A 13,004-nucleotide genomic window follows, 5' to 3' on the forward strand; every position below is an offset into this window, starting at 1 on the left:
AATAGAACTGGGGTAATGGCTTTAAAATTAATGAGGGCAGATTCAGATCACATACAAGGAAGAAATGTTTTTACAATTCTAGTGTTGAAACACTGGAACAGGTTGGCCAGCGGGGTGGTAGATATACCTTTACTAGAAACATTCAAGGCCAGGTTGGATGGGGCTCTGAGCAACTTGATCTTTTTGAAGATGTCCCTGCTCATTGAAGGGGGTTGGAGGTAGTGGACCACCAATCTAAACTACTCTATGATGATTCTATCTCCTCCTAACCCCCTAACCAGACTATCAAGACATTTTCTGCTTCTGTTACCAACCCATCTGCTATAAACCAGTGAGCTTTACAGTTTTAATAAACTTTAATTTGTCCTTGCAAGGATCCTAACCATAGTCTTCCACTGTCAGTGAGGCAGGCTTTTTTTTTATTGATAGAATCTGACAGCAGCTGTAAGCACTACAAGGCTTCCAGTATACTGAATTATGCCATACTCTCAACCTTCTGATGCTCAGCTTTTATCCTTACAGGAAACATCTCTGCATATTATAAAACAATTACATGGCCTCTGCAGTCCTCTTCCTGCAAACAACTGTTAGCAAAGCTCTTATAAGGTCCTGCTGTCAGTAACAGAAGGATATGACAGAAGTTCTCTTAGTCTGGGAGAAAAAAGGGTTGAGCATGAAACAGTTGCTCAGGAGATTCCATCATTATGTCAGAAGCTAGCACACTAATCTTTCCCACCAAGCTGATTTCAGGGTAGAGACAAGGAGACTGCTTTCTCCTCTGCATCTGCTTTACCCTCCCCTTTGCTACCATAGCACCGGAGTCCTCAGCATGGCTTGTGAGGAATTCAAGAGGAGAGGAGAAGATCTCATTACCATTTTGCTGCCTATTAAAGAGTGAGACAATCGAGCAGCGGTAAAAAGTAAAAGCTGTATGCAATTATGAGAATCGCCAGACATCTCATTTCATGTCAGGCAAGACTATTGCCTAATAGGAAGACAATATAATCCTGCTGTTGCCTTGCTCAGATGAGAGAGACTTGAGCTAATTAGCTTCCACTATAGCCAGGCATGAAATTGCCAACTTTATTTTATGATAGCCATCTGAACTGTCATGTGCTCTCTGCATCTTCTCATCATATAAAAGCTCATGTAACCAGCTTCACTACTGTAACAAAGTGCAAGCTCCTCACTAATGACCACAGGGATACTGAGGGAAATCTAAGAGAAAACAAGGGAAGGTTCCCAAATTCCAGACATACCTCTGTTCTGGAGCCTTGGTCCCTGGAAGAACATCTTCCCACTTCTGCTCACAGCTCACCAGTGTGAGGAGATTCCTTACAGCCAAGAGCCTGGACCCCACAGCATTCTGGAGCCAAACCTTCTCATCAAGTTTTGGTATTCATTAGCCAAAGCAGGAACTGCTGGGGACTCCAGCAAGAGCCAGCAAGCGTGAGAACCAATGTTCAATCTCGGTGTTACAGGAGGCAGGAGGTTGTTTTCATAACATCTGTGATGAGAGTGTATAAAGCAATAGACAGACTGCCAATACTTGGAACTACTCAAAAGGCAACTCTGGCAACCTCACAGATTGTTTTATAAACAATTGGTTTCAAACTGATCCTGAAGTTAATGGGAAAGGCAACAGAGTCACTTAAGGATAAAGGTGCTGTGGTTTCTGCATTCCCTGCTGACTACTTCCACAACAGCAGCCCTACACTGCAGTGCTCACACTCAGGCGCAGAGGTTCTGTTCATCCATCTCTCACTGCTGGCAAGAACTAGCATGGCAAACTTCACTGTCAAGTGGTTTTGACACCTGACAGCAGGTGAAATACAGCCTGTCTTGTAAGTCCCAGTCTCCTGAGAAAAACTCTTTCAGAGAAATTATCTTCCTACATCCCCCCCATGGCTGCTTGCAACTCATCCTGCTACCCTTCATGGCCAGACCACAGCTTGGCATTTGCTCAGCAAACCAACCTACCTGGCCATGCTGGCTGGCTCCTCAGGGCAGGACGCTGCTCTGTCAATGTCTTATCAGGCCAAACCCCACACCACCACTCTCTGTCCCAGACACCTCCCTCCCATGTGCCAAGGCCTCCTCCTTAGGCAGTTCCTTCCTATGAGTACACCTCACCTTCCAGAGGCTCCCACACTGCCCCAGCCCACCTTCCACACCACCTCACTTCTACAGGTTCATACTGACCTGGTACTCGTGCATTTCCACATAAAAACCAAGCAAGAACAAAGCCCTTCAAAAACACCCACCAAACCACACACAACAGTAGTAGTGGCTGCATCATTTCAGTTTCTCCATCATCTCCCCCCAGCCTCACAGCACACAAGGAGACATTAGCTCCCACCAAGCACCAATGTGACACCAGTGACACACCTGCTGCCATGTAGGCGCTGAAGTCAAATCCTGTGCAAAATTGTACTCAGTTCCCAGGTGACTGGGAATGCACTGGTCTTGAGGAAAGGCATCCACTGCTTTCTCCAGGCAGCTTCCCTTATACACCACATGGAGCCCACCTCACTTCTGCTCTGCCCTACTTTATTCTGCAGCTCTGAAGAATTGCCCACAGCAGTCTAGAAAAGCCTCTCCAAAATACAAATTGCTCAGGTGTCAGGGTCTTTGCCCAAGTAAAAAGTGGCAGGATGAGAGGAAACAGCCTCAAGTGGCACCAGAGAGTGGGGAAGAAGGGAGATTAGATTGAATACTAGAAAAAATTCTTCACTGAAAGGGTTGGCAAACATTCCTCAGTCTATCCCACCTCAGAAGACCAATACACCCTGGTTTTAGGTCACAAGTTGGAATATAGCTTTATAATCCTATTTTGTTCAATCCCAAGTCTTTTACATAATTTTTGCTATGAGGTAACCACTGAGAAAGCAGAAGAAATCCCTCAATCAGAAGTTATTCAACTATTTTCAGTCTGTTTATGCAGAAGGAAAAAAAAAAAAAAACCAAAACCACACTTTGTTTTATAGGAACTTACATCCTCTAGGGAAAAAAATGGTTTTGCCAAAAAAAAAAAAAATCCCAATCAGTGCTTACCAGAGTTAATTACAACATCATATTAAAAGAACAACTTCTTTTTGAATACTTGAGAGTATTATGAAAAAAACCTCTGCCAAAATTAAAGGTCTGCACTGTACTGGGTTATTGTTCCAGGCTGTCTGCAGACATCACTGCATGAGTTATACTATTCTGACATCATTTTGCAAGTTCAGTGCACAAAGCACATGCCTATAGTATAACATGACAGGACCTCACATTTCCACCCTAGTAAACCCCAAATAGTTTCCAGAAGTGCTATGCAGAAAATACCCAGGAAACATTCTGGGTAAGCCATTCAGATGATCACATGCTCTGGGATTCTTGCTGTCTCTGAAGAACTTCCATATGTCCAGTATATAACTCTAAGGAGGGCAAAAAGAAGGAAAAACTTAGTCTGGTGCACAATGCTCTGATCTCCTATACTGTCACAGCTGTTACTGTGGAGCTGGTTACCTGAGGGCGGCAGACAGATTCCAGAAGAACTGCAGACTGACAGCCTCCAGAAAAATTGTTTGGGCAAGAAGAGACAAGATGGAGAAGATTTAAGCTTATGAACCTTATGAACAGTAGCTAACGCTGCCCAGAGACACATGATGGAAAAGGTCTGGCATTCTGGTGACACAGTGAGGATCTGGGGTCCTGTATGGGAGGCCTAGGTCTGATGTCAGTATAGTTCCTAACCTGGTGAACACTCAAAGAATGAAGAGCAATATCAGGATAATCCCTGAGCTGCTGCCATTGTTCAAAGAAACATTGTGAAGGAATGGGAATTACTAACATCTGGACCCTATAGGTGGGAAGGAAAATGCTCTCTTGCTTCCTTTTGTAGTTACAGAAGTAGGTTTCCATACTTTCTGCTAAACTCTCCATTGTTGAGGGCAGAGGAATTACTCCATGATGCCATTCATCAGTGAGAGAATTATAGGAAAGAAGATACCAGAGAGACATTTAATTGAAGTGTATGAAAATGCCATACACTAAAGCAGGATTTTCCCTCTCAGATTCCATACCTCACAGAGCATTTATGTACTACTTAGAGCATTACCCTTCTCTTAAGACCCTATTTTAAATGGAAGTAATATTTTTGCCCAGAGAGCTGAGAGTAATTTTTCTCCTGGTACACAGCATCCAATATTCCCCTAATCCCTCCCCACAAAAGCCAAAGAGCACACAAACCCCAGTCAATTGCATTACTAGGAGCTTGGAGGAGAGAAACCAGACAATTTATACCTCTGAGAAGAAAGAATTCATGGCCAGGGCTACAGAATTTACTTAGGAGAAGGTAATTTCCCATGTTTGGCAGAGAAGATTCCCGCCACAAGGCAAAAAAATTGCATGAACTCTGCCAGCACACACCTGCTAGAAATTGTTTATAATGGCTAAAGCACACCTAGTAGCTTTACTAGCAACATTTTACTAATAGCTTTGGTTCACTAATTGCTTATTTTTTGCTAAGGGCCTTTTGTCAGTTTACAAGTGTTTGAAGACTTCCATGCTAGTAGATTTTTACACTGACAAGCTTTTAGTATCAACCTGGTTTAAGATGTCATTCAGAAATCCTGGCTGCTAACTGAGGTTTATATATAATAAAAGGCCAAGGCTAGAGCAGGGTCTCAGAGGCTAATGGGGTAGAGCCAGCCCATGAATAATTGAGGGTATGTTCTCCATTTATGGCATTGAATGGTAGCATTTGTGGGAATCCCAGGGTGCTTTGGCTTTTCAGCAGTGAGCCCCTGTGGCTGCCCATTCCTCACTTTCCTCAACAGTGTCACAGAGTCTGACACCACCACTTGCAGTCTGTCCTTTGGCAGTCAGAAACCAAGCTTTTCTGAAGTCCACCACATTCAGCCTAAATCCTGAACAAAGCTGGCAGGGACCAGCCACACTACCACACATGGGAGAAATACAAGGAAAAGAACAGCTGCTACATGTTAAATTTGAGTATGTTCCATACAGAAAACAAGATGCATTGTGACCTACAGACTTACCCTTAGCCACTCTAACTAATGCAATTCCTCTTCCCACTCCAGAAAAAAAAAAAAAAAAACACACCTCATGGAAAGAATTATAGCAGCTCGTGAGTGCTTCATGATCACACAGAACAAACATCACCAGTTCATTACTAGGGGCCTAGCTTCAGGCCACAGGGTGGTCACAACTCTGCTCTTGCAATATTAATTATTGGCCTGGGACAGCTACAGAGCAGCTTATTGGCTGTGCACAAAGTGCTTCCATGTGCTGAGCTTCTGCAGAGGCTGGTGCTGTGGACTTTGCTAGACAAACACTGCAGCTCCCAAGAAGTCTGAGTGCTAGGCTGATTTCTAGTTCCAGCAGCAAACCTTCACCTCTGGAGAGGAGCTGGGAGCCTGGCCCAAGGAGCAGCAGCAGATTTCTTAATCTCTGAAGGTCTGAGGACTTTCTTCCTGGAATCTTTTTTAGATCAAATTTATAAGCATTCAATGCCCTCTCCTTCCCCGTAGACTGACAACTCAAAGGAACTGAGTTGTAAGGAAACAGGAAAAAATGGGGACAAGAAGCATCATGGGAATTTCCTCATGCTGAACTTCCAGAGCTAGGCAGAGCAGAAACACAAGGAAACACTACTCTCACAGTAGTGGAAGACATGCAACAAAATATCCAACTGTGTGCTTCTCCAAGAAATGGAAGGGAAAATTACCCCTAAAAATGCCAAGCATATAGCACAAATAATTTACGAGGAGAATACATCTATAATTACAAGTTAATTTAGCTACCCTGCTGCCAGGAGTAACTGGGAGCAGAAGGAAATGATCAGCATCATCTTCTCATTCCCCTGGGACCAGCCCGGGCTGAATTTTCTTGGTGGAACACCTCCCTCCAGTGGCCAAAGGCAAGTGGTTTCCACAGAGGTCGGGTAGCTGGGGACAAGTAATTGTCCTCGAGTGCCCTACTTTCTCCTTCCAGCTCCACAACAGGTTGAATGGAAACCAGCAGCGCCCTTCCCCACCTAGGAGCCATCTGGTCAGGGTTGGCAGTTTTGCCAGGAAGTGTAGCCCTCTAAATCGTGGAGCCCTGGGAAAGCATTACCACCTGATTAAAGCAGGGTGCTCTGGGAAACCAACCAGAAAGGGGAGACTCCGTATGACCAAGAACCAAGCACTCCTCAAGCACAGCCCGGGAAAGCCTAAAGGAACAAGCTGTACTAACAGGTAGGACAGATCACTGCACCCTACTGTGGCTTCAGGATCCATTTAAGCCCCTCTTGCTCTGCACTCATCTGGTCAGGGCTCCTGAAATCTTGACTTAGACCAGTTGGCACCAGTGTTTGCTGGAAGCACCCCAGTACCTTCTCTGCGAACTTCACTCTGTTTCTTCAAACATGTACAAGGACTTGGGTCATGCTTGGTACTTCCTAAAGCAACAGCTGTAAAATTCATTAGCACACTACCTTCAGTCCTTCTAAGCCATTTCACATGTCCAGATGCATCAATATGGTGCAGGATCAAAAGGAATTTTGAGATCTAGCTTATATCCACTTTCTCTTAGCTGAGAAAAGCAAGAGGATTTATATAGCTGGTCTATCTACTGCTGAAGAGCTTTTCAGTCAAGGCCAGCATGTGGTGACATAAACTATGAAAAACGGCCATCTAGCTTTCTTCCTTCTCACAGTGGCAGGGCAGGGGCTGAGGAATCCTACTGAAAGTGAGTAGGAAAAAATGATATAGTTAAGCTTGCAAGAGCTGTATGCACTGTGGGCATAGCAGCAAGCTTCATCAGAATTAGTCCCCAAGGCTTATGACTTCAAACTGTGCAGACTGTGCAGATCTGAAGCAACACCTTCAAATATTTAGCTTAGGAGATAGCAGGTAATTCAAGGAACCATCACTCAGTCAGCTCACCCTAAGACAAATATACTTCATAAAACAAGACAAAGTTTACTTTAAAATACAGCCCAGGAAAACTGTCACCTCCCCCTGCTGGGCAGGATCTTTACAGTCCTTTACACTGATCTCACACATGCACATCAGACCTTTTGATACTTTGAACAAGCAAGATGTCAGTGATCTGCATGTAAGGCAGAAAGGGGTGGAGAGGAAGCAAGGGGAAAACACTTCCATACACAAGTCACAGGCAGAGATATATATTTTTTAGCAAAGTCTTTATTACAGAAATATTCACCCTCTAGACTTTTATATCTGTACATGCATTTCTTCCAGTAGGAAGATGTTGCTAAAAACAGACAAAAACAAAAAAGGAAATCCAGAATGGGCTCTTTTTTACTTGCTGCTCAGCACTGGCATCTGTAATTGAACAAGAATCTTACAAATAAGAACACATTAGAGAACAGACTTTGTGTTACAAAAGCTAGCAAGCTTTACTGCTAAGAGTGCCTTCTGCTATAGAAAAGATCAGCTTGAAGGATCTGTGCAGGAAGGGGCAGATACCTCAAAATTGCAAAGCCTTATCAGACCTCCATAAAAACCAGTTGCCAGTCATTCTCCCCAGTCATTGCTCTGTCCAAAGATGAGGACAGAGCAGGGACCCACTGCTGGGGCCCTGATCCCCTGCACCAGCCTTTCTTCCCAGAAGGAACGCCAAGTAGGTTTTACCAAGTAGGGTTATTACTACCTGCCCTACCCCTGACAGGAGACAGTCCTGGAACCACCTCTGTAGGGCAAAGGCTCACTCACCAAGTACCTTGTAACAGGTCCCTGGCAAGGACCATCCACTTATCTTCCATCCAGCTTCCTGATGTCACGGTCATTGTACCATGTGTAACAGCAGGAAATCTGCTGTGCCCAAGACACCTCTAAAAGTGAGGATTTGTACCCAGCTTTCTTATGTAAGCTGTTGGGGCAGTGCTTCTTGTGCATTTCCTACCTTCATCTGGTCTACACCACTCCTTGCTGCTGACCACTGGCTCAATAGAATAAACAGCCCAGCCATTAGCACAGAAACCTGCAGCCTGCACAACTGCAGAACCTGCTACTTATCTGCTGCAGTGCTGGCACTTGAGGCAGAACTCAGGATGCAGCCATGGCTCCAGACCACAGTGGAATAAGAAGAATGGACAACTGAAATAAAAACAACTTATCTTTGCATCCCAGCTACAGAACCTATACTGGGCACTGATACCAGTGATATTCCCAATACACAGCATCAGCAATCCAGTCAGATCCCTCCATATCCATATCTAAATCCACAGCTAACAAATTTTATGTTCATAAAGGAGCAGGGGAAGAAACAAATTAATTGTAATCTCTATAAAGTTGGCAACCCAAGAATGCAAACAGCAGAGACAGCCTGGGGCTGAGTCCACAGTATGCAGCAGTCTCTGAAGTAACCTCCAAGCTGACAGAAGCCAGCAAAGCAGAGTTAGCGGAAGAGGAAGACATAAAGAGGCAAATGGGAGAAACATGTAAGTGTCAAATCCAAAACCCAAGGGATCCATTCCAGAAGTAGCTGAGCACCACCACCACAATCTGCCAGGTCACACTAGGAATAAATAGGTAGGCTTGGCTCCCTCCCGGTGGCTTCTCATCATGCTCAAAGGGAAGAGCTCCACTGAAGGCAAGGCATAGCTGACTCCAGAAACAGGAGAAGCAGGTATGACAGCAGCACTCTGTGTTTCAGATGAGAACCTAGGCTGGAAGATGTATAGTAGGAGCAGAATCAGGTTAACTGCAAGGGATGAGAAGGCCTATAAAGCATGACTAGTTACCACCACAAGTCAGTGAAGCAAGTGAAGCTACCAAAGCACTGGAATCTCAACAGAATTCCTGGCTCATGGGACTTCAGAAGGGAGGTGAAAAGATGTGCAGAAGAGCAAGGGAGAGAAAAGTTATTGTATGTTAGGTCCAGTGGGTTGTAGAATGAAAATACAAATAGTACTGCTTAACATGGAGCAGGCAGCAAAAGCATTGTCCCCTCAGGTTAATCAGTGTCTCATGTGGCATGAGACAGTTTAAGTTCTGCTTCTTGAAGTAGAAATAATCCAGAGGCAGGATGCAGGTGGCCCAAGGGCCCTATTGCCAGACGATCAGGCTTTGTTGCAGCTCTAACAGTTCTTAGCAGAGTGGTATCAGAAATGGGATGTCACAGGAATAATGGTCAATGGTTGGACAGTCTGGGTATGAGGCAGGAATGTTCTGTTTACTCCTTTCTCTGTGGTGCCGTAGCTCTGCAGTCAGCCACTCAAGACTTGGGCACTTTGGTGTAGTCTTCACTGTGTATGTTCTTGCAAAGCGAAATGGACAGTATCATCCCCAGCAGCTGGAATAAGTATGAAGAATGGGAACAAAATCAGCAACCAGACAGATAAGGTGGAAAGAACGGGTGATACAGGGGAGCAGAATACAGTGAACATCTGTTAATGACACCATACAGGTGAAAAGAGTTAGTCTGCAATGCAAGGCACATGCAATAACTGAAGTGACAAAAAACTGGGCTTCATAAAGATGTGACTTCATCTGGAAACTATGTTATGGGCTTTTTAAAGCAACAAATGGGATTTCACTAAAATGGGATTTTGCTTGCCTCAGTATTCTGGTTACAGAATTGCCAGAAGTCAGATACAGCAGGCAGAACCACAAGTAGACAAGGCTTTGTTTGATTCTTAATCCAATCAACAAAAGCCACAGTTCAGGCAGACACAACCAAGAGTTAGAACTGCACTGCCATTAAACCAGGTGTCTATTAATTGAGAAAACAGCTTTGCCTTTTAAAAAGACTCCATGATGAGACATAATAGGTTCACGTCAGGAAATGACTTACCTCTATAACAGCAACACCAGTGCAAACCCCAAGAATGATACCAAGGTTGTCCTTCAGCCACTCCTCTACACCATCCATGCATCCCTATAGAGAAAACACAGCCACAAAGAAAAGAAGCATGGATCTAAATATCTCAAAACTGAAAATCCGTAACATATAATCCATAACATATTTTTGTACACAGGAATTATCCCAATTACATGCTACAACATGTTTTATGGAAACTTTTGCAAAAAAGGGCAGGATCCCTGTCACCCTGTCCCCCCTTGCCCCACGTTCCACAGGTACTTCAAGCAATAAGGATGTGAAAGAAGTGTTCTAAATTTTCAGGGGAACAAAGACAAGGCAGCCTCAGTGGAAGCTTCACAGGGCCCAGACATACCCACTCACCTGCTCATGAACAGGCCAGTCAGCAGAAGTTGCAGTGCCATTGAGAGGGTCTTCCAGATTACAGAAACCTCTTCCTTCCACTAAGTCCTTGGATCTATTGGAGCAGGAGCATGGATACTCAGTATTGCTTTTGTTTCTAATAATCTCATTATTTTCCCATTCCTTTGCTCCAGTCCAGCCACAGCAGGCAATCTAATTAAAAATGGGAGAGAGATGATTACAGTCTTACACTTTGCACTGGCAAGATAACTGCACATGAATATAAGCAGGTAGAAGCACTCAGGAGCTCTCAGTGCAACAACAGTCAGGCCACACAGTTTGCATGGATTAGCTGCACTAAACACCACCTTATTGGTTACTTATGTATAGAGCTGTCCAGAACACATTATTACCTACTAAAGAGCCACTCTACTAGCAGAAGAGTTCAAGGGCCCCGGGTCTCAGCTGTGGCCCCGGGGCAGCGGCAGCCACCACACGGTGGCGTCCCCATGCCGCCAAGCCCCAGCACACCACTGCGCACCAGTGTCCACCTGGGTGCAGTACGGACCAGCTGGAACATGGGATAGGGAAAATTTTCCATCCAAAGAAACATTTACATTCCTACAGAGCCAATTGATAAAACCGTATTTGCTGAAGGGAAAAGCACATCGGGAAGTCTAGCAAGGAGTAAGGTCCTAAGCATGGATTCCAGTGTTTGCTCAGTGGTACAGAGCAGAAAGGCTGTCTATGTCAAGGTAGAAGTTTAGGGAAAATCCTTCTCTGCTTGGAAAGGAAAAGTAATGTTTCTGCTGTAATAAACATAAGATACAAACAGCTGAACATCCACATCAGGACAAGCATTTGGTGTCCAAAAGAGTGCTGTGAAGACACAGCCTCCAGATGGAACTACACCTCCCTCACAAGAGGTTTGGACTTTTAACTCCAGAGACTCCTTTACAGAACCCCACCCTCTTTCAAATGCTGACTCCAGTATGTGAGACAAAGTAGACTCTTAACGCTCGCTCGACTTCCCCATCTCCGCAAAATCTTTTTCTTCTGCTCCTACATAAAAGAAGGGCTTCAAGCAGTAGCCTCTCTCCACAGTAGAATCAGGCTTCTCTTGAGTTCACTACCAAGGAGTTGCAACTACAGTGAAAAAATATACATACACCATTCTCTGAGGAGGAAAAATACTGCAGGACAATGTTTTGCAGACCAAAGAACAGATAGAAGACAAATGCTGGTACTTGTACTTACTACACATCAGTACCATGCTGGGTGTGTATTTAACTACAACAGCCAGCCAGCTCTCAAGCTTGTGGTTTGGCAGTAAACAGTTGTCAGGACTCCAGTGTGCTTGAAAACCCTCTATCTGCTCAAGTGCTGACCCTGATGCTAAAACAGAAACCATGGGCAGTTGGATGGCTCCCAAGCACGCTGATACTTGCAGAAGAACCATCACAATAAGCAAGCAACATGCACCAAGTAGTAAGGCAGGTGGTACAGCTGACTTGCCTGGCAATAAACTAGGGACTTCTTGCTACAAAACCATGTGCAAAATGTTTTTCACACGTTAGTATTCAGTAGGCCAAACAGAAAGAGAAGTGTTGGAGTGCCATTTGATAGGCTGGATACATTAGGCCACACAGCCAACACTAGCTAGCTCTAACACCCAGCATGCAGGAATTGTTCAGCATCTGACACAGAAGCAGCAAGCAAGACCATTTTCTAGTCTGCAGGCACCAAACCTCACAGGCCACTTTGAGGTTTGTAGATCAGCCAGATCAATGTGCAATAGTTGTTTCTCTGTCCTCAGCCTAGCTTTAAAGGTCAGCCTGCACTGACAAATAGCATCATCTACCCCTTGTTGTCCCCCAGGACTCACCTGTGTCTGCACATAGTCCCACGCATCTTGCAAGTTCCTCTTATCTTCATCCGAAGGATCGTAATTCTCAATCAGATCTACAACTATATCGGACAACTCAACTTTCAACTGGTGAGAAAAAAAGAGGCAAGAAAGTTAGATTTATCAATTCTTGTAGCCTTTACTTTGGTGTTTCAGATACATATATAAAGCTACAGTCACTCATAAAAGCTGACTGCAAATAGTTAACAAGTACAGATAAGGCTGTTGCTGCTGCAACAGCCAAAGCACCAGCAAGTCCTTGCCCGGTTTGTAGGGGAAAGCCAACAAACCAGATGAGCAGTAAGGAAACAGATCAGGTATGGTTATCCTGCTAAGACACAGGCTGAACAACTGTCTGCCCCAGACAAGACAGATATGCAAGGTAAGTGCAAGCTGAAGGACAACACTGCCTGAAGGACTCACAGGTCATGCGTTTCTAACTTCATACTGCAGGCGAGACCCTGGTCCAGGATCTCTGCCACTGCAGTTCATCTCCACTGCTCAGGGAAGGTGTAAGCCACTCTGCTCATGAATGCAGATGGGTTTTCTGATACACAACTGATGGAAACTTGCCTTTTTCACAAGGTGTTGATCTACCTCTCCCCAAACTCCCACAAGTGCTATTTCTGTATTAAGACAGGAAGTATTACAACTACCTAAACTGCTCATTAACAGTCTTATCACAAAGTTCAGGTGTATCAAACCATCCCTTCATCACCATTCCTTTTCCAGAGATATTTACAACACCCTTCAGTTTGATGAGAGAGGCAAGCTACCACCTGGCAGACTCTTTCACTTTCTTCCTCCCACCTCCTTCCAAAGCTCTTCTTAACCAGCCTATACATGAGGACTGCTAAGGACAGACCCAGATGCACAAGAGGTTGGAGAAAAGTGCCATTAGACTGCCTGAGGGATAGGA

General features: G+C 44.6%; 1 protein-coding gene across 4 annotated transcripts in view; it reads right to left on the bottom strand.

Annotated features, from left to right (window-relative positions):
* Positions 1 to 7,176: 7,176 nt before the first annotated feature.
* Positions 7,177 to 13,004, bottom strand: part of CD82 (CD82 molecule) — a 39,228-nt gene continuing 33,400 nt past the window's right edge. For all 4 annotated transcript variants that reach the window (XM_053946746.1, XM_053946745.1, XM_053946743.1 and 1 more), the window contains exons 6-9: positions 12,065 to 12,172; positions 10,201 to 10,392; positions 9,811 to 9,894; positions 7,177 to 9,309 (exon numbers count right to left, since the gene is read on the bottom strand). In XM_053946746.1, coding sequence (XP_053802721.1) covers positions 9,232 to 9,309; positions 9,811 to 9,894; positions 10,201 to 10,392; positions 12,065 to 12,172 — 462 coding nt within the window. In that variant the 3' untranslated portion in view covers positions 7,177 to 9,231. The remainder of the gene's footprint in view (positions 9,310 to 9,810; positions 9,895 to 10,200; positions 10,393 to 12,064; positions 12,173 to 13,004) is intronic.

Source organism: Vidua chalybeata, chromosome 6, assembly GCF_026979565.1.
Source record: "Vidua chalybeata isolate OUT-0048 chromosome 6, bVidCha1 merged haplotype, whole genome shotgun sequence".
Classification (NCBI taxonomy): domain Eukaryota; kingdom Metazoa; phylum Chordata; class Aves; order Passeriformes; family Viduidae; genus Vidua; species Vidua chalybeata.